At 35.8% G+C, this 24,105-nt stretch overlaps 1 protein-coding gene across 2 annotated transcripts in view; it reads left to right on the top strand.

The window, feature by feature from the left end:
* Window positions 1–24,105, top strand: part of VPS13B (vacuolar protein sorting 13 homolog B) — a 794,525-nt gene that overhangs the window by 721,577 nt on the left and 48,843 nt on the right. For both annotated transcript variants that reach the window (XM_063079322.1, XM_063079323.1), the window contains exons 44-50: window positions 11,288–11,443; window positions 18,125–18,388; window positions 19,059–19,142; window positions 19,321–19,496; window positions 20,023–20,193; window positions 20,540–20,741; window positions 21,855–22,043. In XM_063079322.1, the coding sequence (XP_062935392.1) occupies window positions 11,288–11,443; window positions 18,125–18,388; window positions 19,059–19,142; window positions 19,321–19,496; window positions 20,023–20,193; window positions 20,540–20,741; window positions 21,855–22,043 (1,242 nt within the window). The remainder of the gene's footprint in view (window positions 1–11,287; window positions 11,444–18,124; window positions 18,389–19,058; window positions 19,143–19,320; window positions 19,497–20,022; window positions 20,194–20,539; window positions 20,742–21,854; window positions 22,044–24,105) is intronic.

The following is a 24,105-nucleotide window of genomic DNA, read 5'->3' as shown; positions in this document are numbered from 1 at the left end:
GGGAAGAGGTTTATACCAGGTATCTTGCTGATTAATAAGCCACCCCAAAACTTAAATAAGTGGCTTAAATACCATTTATTAGCTCATGAGTCTGTTGGTCAGAAATCTGTGTGCCCTCAAGGAGAGTCTTCAGCTGGTCTTGCCTGGGCTCACTCAGAACGTTGCAGTGAGCTGGTAGATCTGCTGGTAGGGGCTGGCTGGTCTAGGATGGTCTTACCCACATACTTGGTAGTTGTCAGGCTTTTGGCTAGTTGCCTTGGTTCTTTTCCATGTGACCTCTCCAGCAGGCTAGCCAGGCTTCTTCACCTGGCAATGGTGTCCCAGGAGATCGAGAGCAGAGACTGCAAGGCCTTTTGAACCTAGGCTCAGAACTTGCACAGCAGCACTTCTGCCATACAGTATTGGGCAGAGCAAGTCACAAGGTTAGGCCAGATCAGCGGGGAAGAAACTAGATCTGATGAGAGTTGCTTCAGAGAATTAGTGGCCATTTATAATTTATCACAAGAGCCTCCTCCTACTCTGTTCGGAGGGAGAGGATGAGGATAGGTGTGAATGTGGATGAGGTTGTAGTGAGTATTTGCTGAGAGTGAAAGGGAAGAAAAGGAGTAGGACTTTTTGTGTTTCCACAATATTTAATCCTATATCTTGCTCATAATAGGCATTCAGTTAATATTCACTAAATAAATAACTATTGGGACTTCTCATGACCTTTCTGATATTTCTCAAGAACATAAATTTAAAATCCTAATTATTTTAACATTAAAATTATAAACAAACCAGAGTCCAGGGTTCAATCCCTATTAATGACCAGCACCCCCCAAAAAATAAATTATAAACACTATTCTTTGCATTGTGGTGGATGCTTTTTTATATACTATGCACGTATACACACAAAGAGGTACTGACCTCAAAATGTATGTCTCAGTATACTGTCAATACAATTGGACTATTAATTAAGAGTAACTCCTGGTCTCCCTCTAGCCCCTGCCCCTTGGCCTCTCTTTGGCCTCTAGTGAAAACTCTTATAAAATAGGAAAAGGCTACAGGAGGGGATTAGCAATATATTTCAAGTACTGCCCTCTTTCAGCCCCACACGCATGTCCAACACGTCACACTTTTGTTTAACCTTTTGTGTTTATTCTGTGAAAATTCTTGTTTATCATTAACCTAAGGTATATAGTATAATTACTAAATATTATGTACTTAAAGTTAAATCTGCCACATATTGTCTCTTTCTCTAATGTGGAAATAGTTTCCCAGAAATCTACAGTATCACCCTTGTTGTGTAGGGCACAGCTGTCTGCAACTAGCAGTTCCATTAGAGGAGGAAGGATTTTATGCCTCTGCTCCCCAGTGGCAGTAACAAGCTTCTTTTTATTGTTGCTGACATTAAGATAGCTAAAATCAACAGTGAGGTAAACACTTCTTGGGACCATCTGGCAAGGATTTTAATCCAAAATATTCTGTAAACAGCGACTCCATTTGAGGACCTAAGAACTACTGTCCAGTCACCATCAACGACATTTTTATTTCAGTTTTAAGTAGCAATTGAAACAGCAAAAAAGTAGACTGTAGATTCAGTCCCCTTGCTTTCTCTCTAAAAATATTTTTAGTCTCATCAGGTATTCCAGGAAACTTACATTCTCTGAGAGAGTTTACAGTGCCTTCTGAAGTGGCCAGTAGAAGTAAATGGGGCCCTAGCAGTTTTAATCATTATGTGTCTAATGCATAGAACATATTTAGAATTTCTTCATTTTCTGTTAGGAGATAGAGTACATTTATTCTACTTAAATCAGAGGCAGAAGTTGAGTTTTCTTTGTCCTGTATAATTCAGTTTCTTTGTACAAGTAGTTTGCAATATGACCTATTTCAAGACTTTAGAAGTCTTTCACAAGATATAGCAAAGATAGGATTGTGATAGGGCACTTTATCCAGTCCCAGGGCTGATTCCTGGAGTTTTCTAAAAGCCTGCATGAAAGGAGATGACTGGGGTTTATTTCATCTGCGAAGAGCCTGTAGGAATGACTGCTGGTGTTGCTAATGGTCTCTCTGTCCCTCCCCTGGCAATAAATTTTAGATATTGAAATATAGCTTTGGAGAAAAATATACTGAAGATTCCTTAAGCTTTTTACAAGACACTCAAAGCCTTTTCATAAGCCAGTGCTCTGCAAATGTGAATTCTTGATGTCTAAACATAAAGGTCCTTTACCGAACTAATTTTAAATGTGAATTTTAATACAGAGTACTTGGAGAAAGGGAATGCAGCCGGACTATTAAATAAAGTATGGTATTTTTCCATTTTTTTAAGTAATGGGAAATAATGATTAAGAATGTTATAAAGATTTCAGCATACATAATGTGATTGTCTTTAATCATAACCTATTACCACAAGTCTATGTAACAAAAGCATTAACTCAAAGACAATGGTATACCTATTTTACTGTGGCACTTTTTAATTATTTCCGTGCTTTTTAATTATTTCCAGGATATTGAAGAGCTTATTATTTAAAGGTCAGAATAATGCCCAAAACATGGCCAAGCCCAGTGAGTGTCAGATGCATGGAATGTTGGATGACTTCATAGTTATGAAATTATTTCATTTCTCATGAGAATTCCTGACTTGCCAAGTTAGTGAATTTTAAGAACTCTAAGAGGAGATTTTAAGATAAATGTGAAATAATCCATACTTTTGGAGTCAGGGACTTCCCTTCAGGCATTAGTTCATGTTTGACTTGCTTGACTTCCACTTGGGGATAAAATGAGTTAGGACAAGGTCTTAGATACCACATTCCCTTACCGGGAAAAAAACCAACTTGCACAACTTTGGCTGGGTCATGTTTCTTGTTATACATGCACTAAGAAGCAGTGGTTGCCATGAAATACTTTATTTAACCTTTACAAAAATGTTTTCTTAGTATGGCAAGGCAGTTTAGTTAAATGAAAATAAATAACTGTAAAAATTTTGGATTTCTTTTATATCCATCAGTTGACTTCTTTTTTTTCTAATTAAAAAAATTATAATTGTCTAAATTGCCATGATAACTAAAAATAAATTAAAGATTACATAAAATCACTTGATCTTTTCTTAGGACACGTGTTAGCATATCTTCTATTTTACATTAAACTAGATTTTGCTAAGTGATGAATGTTACATTTAAGAACAATTTAAAAGAAAATTTTATTCAAACTTTGGTTAGGTTTTGCTATTGTTATATTTGTATTTAGTCAAAATTGATTTTCAAACAAATAAGCAAAACCTGACAATTTGACTCACAAATATTTGTCCAAAGCTAAATGACTATCAGACAACCTCTCCAGTTTCTTATCCTGTTGGCTTCCATTCTCGGCTCATGTAAATTATTCTTTATTATTTCCATCTAACATGCTCTTAACTCTTCCACTGGAGAATTGGTTCCAACCAAGTGCGTGGTGACCACTGAATATCATTCTGTCAAAAGAGTATATCTACACAGCACCAAGATCTTCTCGCTGATAGTACAACTCAATTAAACAATCACAGGAAGTTTTTACTTATTTTACTTATTCATTTAAAAAGCAAATGTGAATTATTTCATATTTTATATATAGACTATCCTCTTCTATATACACATACACATATAAATCATAGTTATTCGAATTTTCACTTTTCAACCCTGTGTGGTCGTATCAAAGGTAAACAGTTTCAAAGACTGCCACACAATTCTGAACTTAAAGCAGCTATTAGTGTCAAAGTTTATGTTTTTCAGTCATATATCATTTAACTAGGGAAGCCCACACCCTTTAGAAACAAAGCAATAGATATGTCTAATGTTGAAATGACCTCTTTAAAACAAGTCTATATATCATTTCAAACTTTTTATTTTTGTTTTTATTTTACTTTTTGTTATACATATATGGAGTACAACGTTGATTTTCAATAATTGTGGACAAGGTGTGGTGGTTAGATGGGTATAGTCAGCTTACTCATCATTACAATACGCCTTCACTCTTTGTGTCCCTTGGCCAATTCCTCATTATCGCCCTTCCCTCTCCTCCTCTCCTCCCCTTTTCCACCTCTAGCTTTCTAAAACTTCAACATATTACTGTGGTTGTTGTTTCTTTCTTCCTTTCTCTCTGTCTCTCTTAATTGTTCATTTGTTCATTTATGGTTTCAGCTCCCAGTTATGAGTGAGAACATGAGATATTTCTCCTTCTGCCCCTGAGTTGTTTCGCTTAGAATAATTTTCTCCAGGCTCATCCATGTTGCTGCAAGTGGTAGAATTTCATTCTTTTTTATGGCTGAGCAGTATTCCATTGTGTATATATACCACAATTTCCTTATCCAGTCATCCATCAATGGACATATAGGTTGATTCTATCGCCTAGCTATTATAAATAGAGCTGCAATAAACATGGGAGTGCAGGTATCCCTTTGACCTGATGTTTTCCAATCCTCTGGATATATCCCCAGTAGTGGGATTGCTGGATCATATGGAAGTTCTACCTGTAGTTGTTTGAGGAACCTCCATACTGTTCTCCATAATGGCTGTACTAATTTACAGTCCCACCAACAGTGCAGGATGGTTCCTCTTGACAGCATTTGTTATTCTCTGTATTTTTTATAATAGCAAGTCTGATTAGGGTGAGGTGATATCTCAGAGTGGTTTTGATTTGCATTTCCCTGATGATTAGTGATGTTGAGCATTTTTTTCATACATCTGTTGGCCATGTGCATTATATCTAATTTCATGATTGAAATATCCAAAAAAGTTATGCATAAAATTTAAAAATATTTTTGATGTTTGAGACAACTTGCTCATTGAATTTTTTTTCAAAATTTTTGAAGGAAATTACTTTTCCCTAATGTAGATCATTAGATTTTGATAATTTTTTAGCAAAGAATACCCATTAAATCCCGTTGTTTTGTAGAAATGTATAAATCAAAAGTGCCACTACTATTCTCTTTAACTTTTTTAACTTATTTTATCTTTCTTTTTTAACTTATTTTCTTAAGTATGTAAATTTTAGCCAGAGTTTGAACAGACTAATGCCTGAACAGTAAAAATCCTAAACAAATTCTTGAATTTAGAGTTCTGTTTATAGTTATTAATGAAAAATAATGTTTAAAAGACTCTATGGCTTGATATAGATATTTTCAAACACTGATTAAGCCTTAATGTTTGCTAGAAATGTGTGACACTTGACATACTGACTTGCCCGTGGAAATTCAAATAACTGTTATAAACTAGATGATGAAATGACACAATGCACTGTTTTTAAAAAAGGAAAGAATATAGATATAATATATGAATAGCATTATTTCAAATAGGCAAACAATGACATTCTTGTCACTTACTTTGTCAGTTACTTTCTTTCATTGTCTTTCATGCTTCAGTCCCTGGTGTTTATTGAGAATTGATGCTCGGAGGGGAAAGAGCAGTTACTGACCTCAAAGTTCACTTCCTGTCGCTCTTGCTTTCTGTACCACTCACTCTCTTTGGCAGGTCATTTCCCCAACCATCACTCCTCCACATCCCCAAGAATCTACACACCTGCCTCTTGGCTGCCCAGGAGCAAGATTAGACCTCCTAAAACAATCATGTCTCCTAAAAGAGTCATGTTCCTGCCTGACTCTTTTCTTTCCAGGATTCAATATTCAGTAGCTCCATTTGGATTATGGTCTAAACTATTAGGAAAGTAAGCTGATGAGTTCATAATATAAAGTTAATTTTCCAAATTATATTAACAAGAAGTATGACCAAAACTTGTTTGCACCAATAGTTCAAAGCCCTAGCTTGTCACTTTTATGACTTGTCTTTGTTTTTAATGTAGTCTGTATGCTTTGTAGACATTAATTTTGAACTGAAAGAACCACTTTGTCCCTGATAGTCACATGGCAAGTTGTGTTGTCACCTACTTTTCTTTATCAGAAGTAATAATACTGTCCTCTTTTATTTCCTTTCAACCTGTCTTTTTTCATGTTATTCCTTTGGGTATGTAAAATATGTCCTCTGGTCAAACCTTTACCTTTCCCAAGCAAAACACCTCTCGAATCCTACCACATTTTTTTTCTCTTATTTTGTAGTAAAAGTTTGCATTGTAATTCTTCTTGTTGAATATCTGTTTCTCTCACTATATTGTGAGCATTGTCAGCCTAATGAAGCGTCTTATTTTTCTCTGTATTCTCCATGTGTAGTACAGGTAGTAGCTTATGGTAAAAATTGAATAGCTATAGATCCTTAAAAATACTTGTTAAATAGAAAAAAAAACAAAAACAAAAAAACTTGTCCCAGGTTAAAAACCTCACATAATCACATTAAGCTGCTCTAAGAATTACGTAAATATGTAATATAGCAATATAGCAAGCAAGATCCTGTACTAGGAACGGTGTAGGCTGTAGAAATGAACTGAGGATTATGTCACCCTCTTAGCAAGGTGCCAAGAGTACAAATGGGGAAACTTTGACTTTGACTGGACATATGGGGAGACTTCATGCAAGATGCTGAATGTGAGTTTTTAAAATAGAAATGTATAATTTCTTTTTACTTGAAATGCATGCTCCATATGCTTTCTATTAAGACATTTTTCATTTTAACAACATTAATTTTTATCTGATTGAAAATAACACATATTTATAGTATAAAATTTGGAAATTACATGAAAGCATATAAAACACACATGAAAAAAGGAAACAAGACAAATCTGAAACATTGCTAATTGTTTTGACTTAATACTCATTTTTGATACTATTTTATGTACAAATATCACCACTAAAATTTTTGAATATTTACTTTTGGTTATATTTTCTTAATCTTGATTCATTTATTCAACAAATATTTATTGAATGAATGCCTACTACACTATAGGCTCTTAGGATATAGTGATGAGTTTAGAAGTTTAAAAATAACTTGTGCCTATGTTTTAATATATATTAATATATTTTACATAGTATTTATAGTTTATTATAATATATTAATACATATTAAAATAATTGATATGCATACATTGATATATTTATTGGATTATGTTTGTTTATTGTATTATAACATTATTAACATTTATGTTATATATGTATTTATATATTATAAAATAACTGAGTATATTGATATATTTATTGCATTATATTTATAGCTTTATAATATATTAACATTTATGTTATATATATATTTATGTAATATATGTATTTTTAATGTTTATATTATTATATTATAACATTAATATTTATATATTATAATATACAAATATATTAATGTAATATATATTCACTAGTTTATTTCACTTGGATTGCATGTTAATTTTTTAGAACTTGTAAATTTTCTAAAGTGAATATAATGGATTGGGAAATTTTAAAATTTTGTTTAGATTTTCAATTTCTTTTTAGAACATTACATATTACTATAGCGTAAATTATTATAAATTGCAAAAAAATACATAAATGAATCTGAAGACAAATTTTTATTTTGTGATTATCAAGGTAGAAAAAAATCTTAACAGTAGTTTTAAAATGAATAGTGAAATATGTAAGTTCACAGAAAAGTATTTGGTACCTTCATCGTTTATATTTTAATATGTAAATTCAAATTTTAATTAACATCCCCTTTCTCTTTGTCTTCCTTGGTGTATTCTGTTTTCCTAGATTTCATCTTATTTTTCTTTCCTTCTGAATATATCGATTCAAGAATTTTCCCTTTGGACATGACCGTGGGTGGTCCTCACAGCTGATCCCTAACTCCCTGATCATTAATTCAGCTTTAAGTTTTATTTTGTATAGAAAAAAAAAAAAATGAGTTGAAAGCTGTATATGCTCCCATCTGAGGTCTTCAGTGGAAAAACTACAAATTTAGTCTGGCTGCCAGCGTAGCACCGGGGGGGGTCTGCTGGAAAAAAAAGAAAATGTAGCCCCTTGAGACCTTCCAACGAGTGTGGCCACTGTACAACCTGCCTTATTGCTTAGTTTCAGTTGTCATTGAAAACTTCCAACAAGAGTGTTTCCTATTTGACTTTTTCCCCCCAATGGAAAATATGAGACACTAGCTAAGTAAGCCAAAAAGAATGAAAAGCCTGGATACATGGAAAGATGGTGGAGGAAGTGAGTCAGTAAGGGAAACTGTTAATAGAAAAGAGGTGAAAGAAAATTTCCAAATTGATGAGAACATAAAAATACCTTGGGCTGTAGGCAAAAAGCATAGTTATTTTTTGTTAAGCCCATGTTTCTGGCCCACATTGCCTCTCATTCTGATTATTGCAATTTTCCTGCCTCTCCCTGCCATTCTTACTCTGCTCCTTGTTCACCTATCCAGAAGGCGTCAGTGACCCACTAATTCCTGTATAAAGTGCAAATTCCGGAGCTTAGGAAATCAGTGCCAGCCACCTGTTCAGATCCACATAACTGACCTTATCCCCCACTCCTTTTTTCATGTTCCCTTTCCTCCATCCATTTGAGACTATTAACTTTGCCCAAGCATGCCTTCTGCTTTTTACATCTCAGTTTGTCTCTTTGGCCTGGGAATGAACTGTCGTCTTTGCCAGTTGAAATCCTACCCAAATTCTGAGACCTAGCTGCTTCATGAGCTTTTTTAGTCACAGCAGCCTTAAACAGGCCTCCCTTATCTGGACTACTGTATCCGCTTGTACATCTCCTACTGCTTTTTGCTAGTTATTTGTTCTCACCTTATTTTCCGTAGGTGATCGTAAGCTCCATATGGGGCAAAGAACACATTTCTTCCTCCTTGCTTCCTCCATAGTGCCTAGCATTTTTCTTCTTTGTAGTACCTGAGTAATGAAAATGTATTGGATGAATGATAGAAATCTCAAAAAGAATCAGGCAGTCTAAGACAAATTTTATACTTTACTGCCTGATTTTACACTTCTTTCTATATAGAAATAAAAATAAATATATGAATATTTGTTATAAAATGGAGACTTCAAGTACCTGTAGCACTGAAATTTAGTCAGTGGGTCCAGCAAGCACAAAACCTCCAACTGTGGCTTGGCGTCTGTAGGTATCTGAGCACTTGCCGTCCAGTGCCAGACCTAGTGCCACAGCCTCCTAGGCAATGGTGATTATACCTGGGAAGATGGACTGAAGCATTCCTGGCCCTCCCAAATTCCTTTGTGTAGATTCTTCTTTCAAGAATGTAATTCCTTTCCTAATAAATTACATATATTTCATCGCCAACCATATTTGGATGTTTTTAACAGTAAATCAAACATTACAAATATTCAGTTGATAATACATGTGGAGAGAAGTGTTATAAATGTTTTTCCCCTTTTCTGCATGAACAAAATCCAAATGTATCTGAATTTTCATAAGTCAAAGAAAAATATCAGTGTCAACATTATGAGAACAAATAGCTGCCAAGCAAAACCTGACAGCATATTCCTTGGTGACATCCAGTCACTAAAAGTTGTGTACACAGAGTGAGCAGCTATCTAAAACTGAGCTCATATGCAAATGTGAACACTCTCAATTAAAATTACATTGTGTGTATTAAAACTTTCTCTAGAGTCTATGGAATGTTCAGGAAAAATATAGCTGAGCTTGACCTTAAGTACCTTGCCTCATTTTTTTTTTTTTTTTTTTGTCATTTCCAGCTACTAGTTTCTCCAAAGAAAACAAGTTTCTTGTTTCTTTTAGTTTTGTGTGTGCCCTGAGCTTTATTCCCAATTGCTGCCATGAAAAACTGAAATGGTTCCAAACACTGCTATTGTTTTTCTTTTTTCCCTTGTAACTAATATTTAAACATCAAAGATACTCTGGTACTTTTATATTGTAGAGTGTATAAAAGAGCGTATTTTCCCTAAAGGTATTTGTTGTGCAGGATTTTTTGTTTGTTTTTTGGCTATTAGCCTTCTCTTTTAGAAGTCATCTGACTGGTAGTTTTTGATTTCACAGGATCACTGGCAGTTGTGTGGAGGAAGAACTGCAGTGAGGACATATTAAAAGCAAGGAGAGGGCCAGCCTGTGGCTCACTCGGGAGAGTGTGGTGCTGAGAACACCAAGCCTAGGGTTAAGATCCCCTTACTGGTCATCTTTAAAAAAAAAAAAAAAGCAAGGAGATGAGTTAGAAGATTTGAATATATTTGAATAAAGTACTTTATCCAGATATTTAAAAACAAGCCCTATGTTAATCATCCATCAAAACTCATGCTGTGATGACCAATGGCCTTGGGAAATTTTAAAACTTGAGCACATTATCAGGACTCCTCCTGAGGCTGAAACTAAAAAATAATCTTCTTCCATTAAGACTTTTATTATTAAGGCAATTCCCATGTAAATCCTTGGTATGTTTATTATAAGAGCCTGTAATGATAGACCTTATAGGAGTTTTCAAAGTTTTATTGAATCTGTTAGTTGGAAGTGTTCATGAGATTTGCCTTTGATTAGCTCTGTTAAAAAATTACATATGATGTGAAAGAAAATATCAAATTATGTTTGTGTATCATATAAATTTTTTTTCTTAAAATGTCTGTTTTCTTTCTTTATACTTAAAACTCATATAGAACATTATTTTCATTTAAACCTGTATCCTAAAGAAATAGTAATTATTATGTTTTTTTTGGAATACTTATGTAGGTGAACTGATTTTCTTAGTAGGTAGGAGTAGAAATAGGAAATATTTGAATGACTACAAAAGAAATCCCAGTATTGCCAAAAGTGGCAATACTATATGAATCAATGTAAATATGAATCAGGAGACCCAAATGGTAAAAATTACAATACATAAAGGAGAAAAATAGAAAGAACAAAGACATGTTACATTCAAAATCTTGAAGGTATTCCTAATTTGATATATGTGATCTCATAAAGAGAGTATATTAAATGAACTGCATCTTCAAATTACTGTCTTGTTCTTCATCAAAAGAAAAAATAAGAAATAGCAATTTAGGGTCAGAATTAATGCCAGAAACCAAATTTAGCTTTAATTACTGTCTAGCCATAAGAAGGAATAAACTATCAGCCAAGACCAAGGTCCTTTGATCTCACATTTCAACCTTCTTGTCCTCCAGATGAATGAAATGGTCTTTTCTCAAATTTTCAACAGGCCTTTTACCATTTGATAGGACAATTATTTTTAAGAAGGTTTAAAATGTGATCTGGAAAACCACATTGATTCTCTGTGGCATATTTGCTATTCTTAGCCTGGTGGAATAAGCTGGAAGTGGATGGATGAATAATGCAGGTTAGAAAGAAAACATATGCTGAATATTACAAATAGGAAGGTTTTCCAGCAATGAGACTTTCATTTTAGGACTAGATTTTTGTTGGCACATTTGGCATTATGACGATTATTATTTTTCTCTCCAGCTGTTACACATCTGTATTGAAGGTTGGGGCAATTGGCGTTGGTCAGAGCCTTTCAGTGTGGACCATGCTGGGACTTTTATTAGAACAATTCAGTACAAGGGTCGAACCGCTTCACTCATCATCAAGGTTCAGCAACTTAGTGGAGTGCAAAAACAGGTAAGTTTCTTCATGTTCATGACCCAGAAAACTCTTAATTATTTGATGTAATGGAGATGAAACTTAAAGAAATGAAAATAATTAATTAAAAAATCACAGTGGTTTTGCCTAGTTATGCCTACTACTAGCATGCACAAGAGCACTTAACAAGTGCTTGCTGATGATCCTGATGATGATGATGGCTTCAAACCCCTTGTCCCACATCTTTTACAAGAGCTGCTAACGAGCAGTAAAATTTACTGATTTTAGTTTCACCCCTTCTCCCTGTCACCACCTACCTTCTGGTGGAGGTGCTAATGAGCTGTGAAATTGCCAACTGAGAAGGAAAAGAAGCAAAGGGTAGTGGGACTCTGGATAATCCACCAGTGGATAACCAAGAGTTGTTCTCATGCATGTGAGAATAATCGGTGTGGAAGTGTTGTGATACTGTCCATGACAGAGTGGGCCTGGGTCTCCAGCAAGCTTTTCTTTTCCTAGGAGTTAATATTAACTGCAGTAAAAATTCACTGCAGTCTAACTCTTGGCATATAAAACCTTAGCTCTCAGCACATATTTTTGCGTATTTTATAAAACTTCCTTTTGGCTGTTTTTGAAGTTCTAAGACTGCAAAGGGGAAAAAACTATCTGACACTTTTTTTTGTTCTTAAGATGTGAAAATGTGGTTCCTAAAAGATGTTTTTTAAGCGTGGAGCATATGACAAGAGTAGAAAGAAAAAAGGGAAGTATTAAAATCTGAAAACTGGCTTTACTGCACACATAATAACTGGATTTGTCATAAGAGTTTTAACATACACATCGGCATCTGGATTTAACAGTCTATCCAGAGCTTATGTGAACCAAGGACATGAGAGAAACAGCACAAAATCCCTGGAAAAGGGGAGCGTCCCTTATCAAGCAGCACGGGCTATTGTATTGCTGTATGCCAAGGAGTAAGCAAGAAGCAACTGCTGAGATGAATAGCAGGACCCATAACATATACATTCTTGGTCTGCACCTAATCACAGAACTGGACTTCACGTTCTCATTATTGTGGGCAACAGAAATGAAAAGAGAATTATAGCACTATAACAGAGGAGTCTTGGAAAAGAAACATGGAAGAGTCTTCCCAATTAACTGATCATTCACCAGAATGTTTGTTGATTGCCTACAGTAGAACAGGGTAAAATGGAAGATACCAAGTATGTGACACAATCTTTGCTCTGAAATTGCATATTTATATAAACGCAGCAATGTATACAACTGACAGGTTTCACTAAGAAGATATGACTTGAGCAGGGCTTTGGAAAATGTGTAGAATTTGGATTAAGAGAGCATTTCAAGTAGACTGTATAGCATTAACAAAGACACAAATATGGGACAAATGAGTTTTACAGAAAGTTCATGAGGGGACCAGCCTACTAGTGTGACCTTTGAGCTAGAGAGTCATAAAAACAAGATGTGTCACTGACTCCCATCTGCCCTCAGAACTCTTCTAACGTGGGGATGCTCTCAACAAATATCTGTCTGATGCATCCACATTTTCTGATTCTGTCACTCATGGTCTTCTAAGAATGCCTTATCCACTTTCTCATTTACTAGTGTGTCTGAAAAGTGGTCATTCAGGCTCTGTTTGAATAATTCAGATGATGAGAGGCTCATTCCCTCACACGGAACCTCTTTCCGTTGTTGGTTACTACCAGCTATTAGGAAGTTCTTTCCTAATTTTGAACAAAAACCTTTCACCAGCTTATACCATTCTCCGGAACTTTGAAGCATACCCAATGATCACACAACAACTCGTGAGGATGTCACAAGTCACCTCTCCTGAATCACAGCCCTTCAAAAACACGAGGGGAGCCAGAATGTTTCCCTTGCTAGCTGTGTGATCTTCAGCAAGTTATTTAACTTCTTTGTGAATCACTTTCCTTACCTGTAAAATGGGGATAGTAATAGTGCCTTCCTTAGGAAATTAGTGTGAGGATTAAATGAGTTTGTATATGTAAAATGCCTACAACGTGCCTGGCCCACTGTTAAAGCCCAGTAAACTTCAGTTACAATTATTACAATGACATATTCGCAGGCACGAGTAACTCTAGTTGGACTTTTTTGTCTTACTACAATAGTGTCTCATTCTTGCATAGATATTGTGTATTTTCAAAGAATGATGTAAAATTTCAGGGATAAATTAATATATACAATGTTCCTGAACAGATATTACACATGGCAACAGTACACCAGACATCAAAAAAGTTGGTCATTTGAAAAATACATTTCTGAAAAACTATTACAAAGCTTTATCTCTCTTCCTCTCCACTACTGCTCCACACACACACACGCACGCTCGCACGCACACAGGAATTTTAAATGTCTTTTGCAATTGGATTTCTTTTTTATTGTCAGTGTAGCTTAAGTAGCATTCAGATTAGCTCTAGTGAAAGTACATCAGAGACATAGGATTTCTTCAGTTGGTGAGGTTAGGAAGGAAAAATGGAACCAAGCTGCAGAAGACCTTCGTGGATTCTTACCTCCCTCACATCGTGGCTTCTTTCCTTGTATCCCACCTGGGCCTAGACATTTGTAATAAACTGCAGCTGCCTGATTATCAAGCCCTATTTGTGGGGTTGAGTTTATGTAGGTCCCTGATATACCTTAACCATATTAATATGCCCCTGGATAATGGAGAATTGGCTAAAGCTCTTTTTAACATTGATGTTAAGTTACCTGTAGCCTGCTTTTCTTATACCCCTGTCATTTCCCCAACTAAATGAAAACTGACCACATATAAAATTTCTCAGGAACTTTGTACACTGCACAAGGATATTTCAAAAGGTTTGTAGAGAGGGCCGAGCCCGTGGCGCACTTGGTAGAGTGCTGCGCTGGGAGCGCGGCAACGCTCCCGCCGCGGGTTCGGATCCTATATAGGACTGACCGGTGCACTCACTGGCTGAGTGCCGGTCACGAAAAAACGACCAAAAAAAAAAAAAAAAAAAGGTTTGTAGAGAAATGGAATTAAAAGATAATACAAATCTTTCTGTGAATTTTTTGAAGACCCCTCACACATCTACCCATGTTTCCCATCCCTTTGTTGAGGAAACCTTTCTCACTGTAAAAACTCAAATGTATGTATGTATGTATTATACATACATACACTTTCAATCATGGTTAAGATATCATTTTCCAGTGCATCTGGTACGTTGGAGTTATTCTTTAATATCACTATTCCTCTTGGCACTGATCTAATAAGAGTTCTGAAACCTACTAAGTAAAATCATATGTGAAAATCTTCAATACACATCTTTGTGGCTTTGGGGAAAAGGGGGAATTAGTGTGAAACCTGGAAATGTGTATTAAAAAGAAACCCTACATTTAAAAAAATTAAGTAGCTGTCTTCAACTGATAAATTAATCTTGAAATTCTAACCATAATTTTCAAAATAAAGGCATTGTACGTTTTGCTACTTTGAAGAAAAGCAGACATAGCGCTCCTGAACCCTGCTCTGGGGCAGCCATGAAAGACCTCCACTTGGTGAGCGGCCATTGTGGATTTTCCTCCATCTAAGTAGCCTTCCCTCCCTGGCCACTTTTAAGGTTTTTCTTTTTATCAAATTTGAAAGGCTATTTAACAGGCTTTTTAGTTGAAAATGAAACTATAAAAACCCACCAAGAGTATCTTTGTCTTTAAACAAAGTGAGTCCCAGATGGTTGCAGACATTCTGTGGTTTCTATGAGAGACAGCAAAATTCTCTTCTAAATCTTCTGGGGTCCAAATGTTCTAAAAGGAAGAGCCATGTGCATACATTGCCAGGCTTGGGCATATAAAGAATAAGAACAGAGTTAAATACTGTTTCAGGGTTTTCAAAAATGTTTATTTAAAGTTAGGCAATGCTGTGGCATCATAAGACTTATCATGAGTGTCTAGTAACCCAGAGTACATGCTAGAGAAAAGCTGCCTCATAGTTCAGTTGACTTTTATGGTTTGTTATTGTGAAAGAATAGTTTTAGAAGATTATAATGGCTAGAGTATCTAGGGAAAATATAACAGTTGAGCACAGCTTGCTTTTATAGATACGCTCCTTCTAAAGAAAATTCAAATGAATATATGGTTGGAAAGTAAATGTTTAAGAAAAAGTTAAACCTCACTATTTCAAATAGTGCAAGGTAAAACAACAAGGACATTTAACGTTTGGTCTATCGATCTAGTGGGTTTGTTTCAAGTAAATAATAGTTTATTCATAAGTAGTTATTCATACTTATTTGTTTAAATGAAAGCTCATTAAAAATGATGGTTACAGAGAACTATTAAGGACATAGTAAAATGTATCAATTAGGAAGCTTATAGCTTGACATTATATAATATGCTTTTTAATCTTCATAACAAGTTAATGAGCAGGCACTATCATTATTTCTATTTTACGTGTATTATTTCACATAATGAGAAGGAGAAGATGGGATCGCTGTTATCTAAGCAGCTCGGTGCCGTATCTGCTTCTCTGCCGTCCTCTTGGATCTGCCTTTCTGGTCTCAAGAGGGCTGCAAAAGCTGTAGACGTCCTCTCCTAACATCTTCCATGACAGTAAAGGAGGGCTTTCTCTTCTCAAATTGTCGCCCTTTCCCAGAGCCTTTTACCAGTCTTCCCTTTTCCTATTGTTAGCCAAAACAAAGTTCTGTGTTTACACTAAACTAGTCCTTGGCAAAAGGACAACGGAATTACCAGGATTAGCTTGTACCAATTATGATACAGCCTCTGGGGGCCAAGGGCGGGGCGGTGTCCACCCTCCCTGAGTACTTTGCTATCTTTTGACACCTAAACAAAATTAGAGTTTTAAACAGCAAGGGAAAAGGAGGGACAGCTATTGGGAAGAGAACAAATGGTGTCTGCTACATTTACATTATAATGGGCAGCAGCCTTATATTCTTTGTTATAGTTTCTAAATTTTCTTAATGAGTAGGTATTGATTCTATGAGAGACAGACTATTGGGGTGATTATCAACACAGGCTCTGGGCCAATCTGTCTGGGTAACACCAGGCAGGTTGTTCAGAATCTGTTTTTTCCTTGTTGATCTGGGGAGTCACAGTAGAACCTATTTTATAAGTCTGGTATGAGAATAATAGAATTAATTTGTGAAAATGCTTTGGGTCATTTAGGGGTCTCCAGAGAAACAGAACCAGTAGGATGGGGGTGGGGGGAGGAGGGTGAGGAGAGAGAGAGAGAGAATGATTGATTACAAATTGGCTCACATGATTATGGACATAGAGAAGTCCCAGGATCTTTAGTCAGCAAGCTGGAGACCCGAGAGAGCCAATGTGTAATTTCAGTGTAAGTCTGAAGGCCTAAGAACCAGAAAGGCTAGTAGTGTAAATTCCAGTCTGAAAGCCGGTAGGTTCAAGACCCAGGAAGAACCAGCGTTTCAGTCTGAGTCTGAAGGCTGGAAAAGACCCATGTCCCAGCTCAAGCAGTCGGGGGAATGAGCTCTCTCTTACTCAGCCTTTTGCTCCATTCACCTCTTCAGCTGATTGGATATGTCCACCCACACTGGGGAGGGCAATCTGCTTTACTCAGACTACCAGCTCACATGGCATCCAGAAAGATCTTTACAGACACTCTCAGAATAGTGTTTACTAAATGTCTGGGCACCCCATGGTCTAGTCAAGTTGACTCATTAAAATTAACTATCACATGTAAGTATACTATACATCTATACTAGTTATTGCTATTAATTTATAATCTGAAAAAATATTACAAATAGGAAATCCAGTAAGTGAAATTCTTGTTTTCCCCAATCATGGTGAATATTCATATTACGGAATTTGCTTTCTTAAAGTATTCACTACATAAGAGTAAATTTTGCATTATCTTTTCAATTTCAATCAGTTGAAAAAGCATTTCTTAGTACCTCCTATGAACTATACTCTTAACGGGGTGCAAAGTTGGATAATCTATGGGTTTAATGGATAATTCAGTATGTTTTATAAAGGTATGACTTCTACATTGTCGAAAAACCTGAATAAAATAAAATATAATTAGGTATCTAGGTTAAAGATTATTAGTATTATCAGTTTATATAGAGTTCTCTTACTGGATGAGAGCATGATAAACCCTTGGAAATCAGTTTCAAGAAATAGATCGATCAGTTTCCCTGTCAGTTACCAGAGCTAAATGCTTGTTTTCAGTCCCCATCTTTTTGGACTTCTACATTATTTGACAGGATTCACCACCATCGCCTGGTCAGTCACGTGTCGCATGGCTTCAGCAAAACTGCTTTCTCCTGATTCACCTCCACACTCCTTTACCCCTCCTTCTCTGGCCCCTTCTTTGGCTTCTTCCCCTGACTCTGTGCCTAAAGAATTAGTCAATTTTTGGGTTTGAGCTTCTGCTCTCTTTTCCAGGTTAACTATCTTCTGTCTGTGCGTGTTTGCAAGGCTTTTATTTCACAAGTCTTTTTTTCCAGCTTCACCTTCTCTCTCAAGCACCTGACCAGTATTTCTAGCTGGACATTGGACCCTGCCTGTGTGACAGTCCTTTAAATACTGAAAACTCAACATGACCAAAGCAAAATTCATTCTTTCCTTCAAGTTTCTTTTTTTTCTTGTACTGTCTAAGCTAATGACTTCATTTTCTTTTCATTAATATCAACACTACGTATTTCCAATTAATGAAGTCTGAATTGATGAAGCCTTATGTATTTATTCATTGTCTTTTAGATTATCATCTGTGGAAGACAGATCATCTGTAGTTACTTGTCTCAAAGCATAGAACTAAAAGTCGTTCAGCATTACGTTGGTCAAGATGGACAAGCTGTGGTTCGAGAACATTTTGACTGCCTCACAGCCAAACAGAAATTGCCTTCATACGTACTGGAAAACAATGAACTGACAGAGTTGTGTGTGAAAGCCAAAGGAGATGAAGATTGGTCAAGAGATGTGTGCCTAGAATCCAAAGCCCCTGAGTATAGCATTGTCATTCAGGTATGAGAAGTAGTACAGTATAGAACACAGCAACTTTGAAATTTTCTTAATATGCTATTTACATGTTTAATGCAGCACTTAATTTATTAAAAAGTGATGTATGAAAAAGGGGGGCAATCTGAAATAATATGGGAAGGCTTTGAGTAGTACTTTTCAAACTATTTCCTTCCCATCCCACAACAACATGTTTGTATCAATTCCAGTAGTTCTAAGAGCCAAGACTCTATCCCTCCCAAATGGAGGTGAGTTATATCTTGAAAAAGATTTTGATGCACCAGGACTGGGGGGTGGGACGGGACTATGGGGTGGTGTCCTTCCCTCTTGTGGATATTTGTGATGATCTGTTACTTTTTTTTTTTAATCTCTATCTCAATCTTTACCATCATCACTTTCATTCCCCTAAAGGAAAAATCCTCCCACTCAGTCTTATAGATCAGTCTCTCTTTATACAAATCCCTTCTTCGTCTTTATATAAAGTATCAGCCCCATCAACTCACTGCACAATCACTTTATGCCATAATGAAGTCTGTTTTTGTTTAGTTCTTTTTTTAATGGTTTTTTTCTATAACTTTATTTTTATCTTCCAAATTGATATTATATCTGTGCCTTATTTTGATTAATTAGTGAACTGTTCAGTATTTAATAGGACTCTTTTCTATCTCATGTGCAGGTGCCATCTTCAAACAGTTCCATTATTTATGTCTGGTGCACAGTTTTGACTTTAGAACCCAACTCTCAAGTGCAACAACGAATGGTGAGTGCTTACCCAATCCTAAAATATGGTATATGACTCTAACCTTTTCTGTTCTGAAATAAATTAAGGTCAGAGTGACCCAGGGAAGAGATTTACTACAAGTTTGTTTCAGCATCAAACAGCTGGAATACAACAACAAAGCAAATATGAAAGTTGTTCTGTCCTTTTATTTTTATAGATTGTGTTCAGCCCTCTTTTTATCATGAGGAGTCATCTTCCAGACCCCATTATCATACATTTGGAGAAAAGGAGTCTGGGATTGAGTGAAACACAAATTATTCCAGGAAAAGGGCTGGAAAAACCACTGCAAAACATAGAACCTGACCTTGTACATCACCTAACATTTCAAGCAAGGTACTAGAAAACTCCTTACATTTTCCTAAAAGAAATTCAGTAAAAAAGTAACCTTGTACTGTTGCGAAGAGGAAAGAGGAGGGTGGATGGAGTTTTTTGTTTGATTCCATGTCTTATGAGAAAATGGTATTTTAAAATTGCTCTGCCTAGTGTTCTTTTGTTTTCTTCTATAGTTGTAGATAAAATTCAGCCTTTCTCATTGAACTTAGAAATAACCAAGCAGGAAACCAACAGAAAGTTTAATGTAATTTAGATTTAATTGACACGTGATATCTCTATTGGAAGAAGAGATGAATAGAGATCTCACCAAAGAATGATTGGGGCAGGGCGGGGCAGGGAGGTGTGAAAGAAAGAGGAAAAGCCCAGATCATCCAAAAACTGTGTATGAGTTTCTAAATCACCAAAAATGGACTCAATCCCACAAAAATTGGTCTATTATACATTTATAGTTAGTTTTTTTTTCAATAAGTTATAGACCACTTTAGAAATCTGATATTTATTCTTAGTTTTTCTTTCTATTTCCCAGAGAAGAATATGATCCTTCAGATTGTGCTGTTCCCATCTCAACATCCCTCATTAGGCAAATAGCCACTAAGATATACCCTGGAGGCACAGTTAATCAGATCCTTGATGAATTCTATGGGCCAGAAAAGTTCCTTCAACCCACGTGGCCCTATAATAAGAAGGATTATGACAGGTATGTTCTATAGCAATCTTTTTCTACAAACATTTCTCAACGTTAAGAAATAACCAGTCACAAAAATATTAGATACCATAAATGGTGTAAAGAAAAGTATTTGTTTGTAGCTGTCAGATTCTGACCTTTTATCATCTTCTAGGTATCTTTTGTAGATTTCTTTACTCACAATCTGGAACATAATTGCATAAAAAGTTGCTTTCTCCTGCATGCAAATTTAGCATTGGATGATTCTGGTATGAAGAGGTATCATACAGGAGTGTTGTGTGTCTGGAATCCTTAAACGTATTTTATGAATACTAAACTCATATTTCATTGAGTCTCTTGGATGTGGTATTTGGAACAGGAATGAACAGCTGAGTCAGTGGGATAGCCCAATGCGAGTGAAGCTGTCAATCTGGAAGCCATATGTTAGAACTTTTTTGATAGAACTTCTACCGTGGGCCCTGCTTATCAATCAGTCCAAGTGGGACCTCTGGCTATTTGAAGGAGAGAAGATTGTTCTACAGGTTCCTGCTGGCAAAGTTATTATTCCTCCTAATTTTCAGGTACTATAACTTTTTTAACTAATATGAATTCTTTTTATTAAACAACTAGATTTTATTCTGAGGTTGCATTTATGATCTTAACAGAATGAATCAGTTGTAGAAAACAGTCCACTCAGATGCATACATAAGGGATATGGAATGTTCTTTGATATTCAAAGACTTTTCAGATGTCTTTTTTTTCCCTATCAGCAGTATTTATACTTGACTTATTAAATTTGATAACTTGTAGTAGTTACATTCTCATTTCCATTGTGTACAGGATGTTTGACAAGCATTAGGATTGGTCTACTCAGTATATGTTAAGGATATTGAGCCATATCGTGCTAACACGTTCTCTAGATATTCTTTGTGATTCTTGCAGAAATTCTCTGAAATCTGCAAGTTGTTAAGGATTTCTGAGCATCCATTTTGTCAGGGCCCCTTTTGCTGTATAAGGACTTGTATGTCCATAATTATGGATGTCTACCCAGTTGTTGGTTTTAACATGGAATCATTATTGGCACAAGGAGGAAAACCTAATTGCAAAACAGAATTTCATGGGAAGATTTTTTTATTCTATCACAAGAGAACTTTCTTTATAAGCCTAGCCCATTTCAAGAAGGCACACAAATCTGTAAGAAAATAAACTAAAAGGAACAGCTAAATAAAATGTTTTCCTGATAAAGAACAATTTCAGAATCCTTTTTTTTTTTTGGACCCCCAGTCCATAAATATCTTTTTTCAATTGCATGTTTAAGAAAAAAAAATCAGGTGATGTTTACCTTATAGAATTGAAGTGTTGACCTATGTAGACCTAATGTTGCATGTTACTCATTGTCAAATAAGATGAAATCTTCAGTTTTTAAGCATTTGGTATTTATAGGGTAGTCATCGTTTGGGTTTGGTTTTTCCCCCTTCCATAAATACAAATTCTATTATGAGTCAAAAAAGACATTGGGAGCCAAAATAAAAGTATGTTGTCATTACAAAAAAGAAGAAGAAAAAGAAGAACCATGGAGGGATATTTGGTTGCCTTAGTAAACCTATTATATAATATAAAAAATTCCTGAGGATTGAGGTAAAAAATATCAAAGTTAAGAAAAATACTTTATAATTGAAGCATTGTTTTTCCAGGAAGCTTTTCAAATTGGAATATACTGGGCAAATACAAACACTGTGCACAAGTCAGTAGCAATTAAGCTGGTTCATAACCTGACATCTCCAAAGTGGAAAGACGGAGGTCATGGTGAAGTTGTGACATTGGATGAAGAAGGGTTTGTCGATGCTGAAATAACACTTGGTGCTTTCCCAGGACATCAGAAGGTGAGATCAAAGTCTGTGTGGCTCAGAGGAAGTGGCATGCCATCCCCTTAACCTGTTTAAAATGAATCTGCCCTTTTATTTTTTTAATCCCTTTTTGGTATCACTTGTTCTAAACAATTTATAACCGTGAAACACTTGATTTCTTAACTTCTTAGATCTCTCTGTTTTACAGTGTTTTGGTTTTTTTTTTTCCTTGCCAGTGATAAAAGCTGTGTCACATAATTTATCCAATAACTGCTCTATTTCAGAACACTCAACAGACACTTGATTTATATAGTATGTGGGAGTGGGGAGGAATGAACTTATTCCAAAATATCCACAAATTGAAGTTGGCCTCCTTTTTTAAAGCAGGAAGTAGAGTTGCTACCATTCTCAGCGTTGAGTGAAAGGACAAAGGCTCCTGCAGCAATAGTTATATTCTTGGAAAGGAAATCGTGAGCAAAGTGATGTGGATCCATTCTGATTTTCCCAAAGAACCAGTGTTTATTTTTGTTTTGTTTTTTTCTTTTGGCAGCTGGCTGGTTCAGGGATCCGAACCCTTGACCTTGGTGTTATAATACCATGCTCTAAACAACTGTGCAAACAGCCAGCCCCATAAGAACCAGTGTTATAAGAGGGAGTTGTATTCTTGAACAGTGGACTGGTGCCCGTGTTTTTTGGAGCTATTGATACAAAAACATCTTTAATCAGTTATTTAACTGAATACAAGGGCTTTTCAGCATAAATCTAAAGTCTGAAAAAGCTGAAAAATAGCAACTAACACATTAAATTGTATGTGTGAACGTATAATATCGTAGTGTACCATGTAAAAGTGTCATGCTGTACTTACAATATCTTCATTATTTTAGCTGTCCCAAATCAGAAAAAGAAGAGATGCGTCATCAAAGTAGTAGAATTCAGAATGACCTTTCTCTGGGGAGAAGTTAGATTTTGGATGGGCATCTTTGAAGAATCTTTTGAGAAAAGTTAAGGTCATTTGGTGACTTTTAAAAAATAAATTTCCCTGATTTAAAGAAATTGGTCTTTCTTTAGTATTCAAGACTGGTATCCGTTTCCTCAAAGTTGTCTGGGCAACATGTTTATGCTCTGCTGGCCAAAGTACTGTAACATGGGTATAAATGGCAAAGAGCTGTAAGCATGCATCACCTAAAGTTGAATAGTTGTAAGTTGAGAACTACCATCAAAACCTGGAAAAAATGTTACAATTTATAGTCAAACATGCAATACCTCTAGCACCTCACTAAGCAGCCACAGCAAGTGCTGAATAAATGTTGGTGAATGAATGAATAAACTGTTGGAAAATATATTGACATCTCATTATTCTTTAGTAGTGACTGTCAAACTTTGTAGTCTCGGTACCCCTTTACACTCTTAAAAATTATTGAGTACCCCCAACAACCTTTGTTTCTGTGGTTTATATCAATATTTACCAACTTTCAAAAGGAGAGAACAGAACAGTTGTTACTAGAGGTGGGAAAGGGGGAAGGAGAGGGAGGTTAGGGAGAAATTAGAAAAGGGTCACAAAGAATGATCACGTTTTATAATGATGAATATGCTAATTATCCTGATTTGATCATCACACATTGTACACAGGTATTGATATTCAACTTTGTACCCCACAAATATGTGTAATCAATTATGTTTCAATTAATAAAGATGAAATTAAAAGAGAAATTTTTAAAACACAAGAACATACTACAGACATGTTCCATTAGCCATCAGAATGATGCCATCACTTGTCATATAGCCTCTGGAAAACTCCACTGTACACTCATAAGAGAATTAGAGTGGAAAAGGTAAAGAGCATCTTAGTATTATAAAAATAATTTTCACCTTGGGACCTCCTGCCCAGAGACCCCCATGAGCCCCCAGATCACTCTTTGAGAATTGCTGTCTGGACATTACCAATTACTGGCTGGGTATCTTTAGACAAGTAGCACCTTCTCTGAACATCATTTCCTCGAAAAGCATGGTAAGGTAATGAGACGAGACCGAGTGGTTGAGAGCAGTTCCCTAGAGCCAGACTGCAGGGGTTCCATTCCCAAGTAGACACTCTTTCTTT

This window comes from Cynocephalus volans, chromosome 15, assembly GCF_027409185.1.
Source record: "Cynocephalus volans isolate mCynVol1 chromosome 15, mCynVol1.pri, whole genome shotgun sequence".
NCBI lineage: Eukaryota > Metazoa > Chordata > Mammalia > Dermoptera > Cynocephalidae > Cynocephalus > Cynocephalus volans.
The sequence above is the reverse complement of the archived record's forward strand: the minus strand, read 5'-3'. Positions and strand labels throughout refer to the sequence as shown.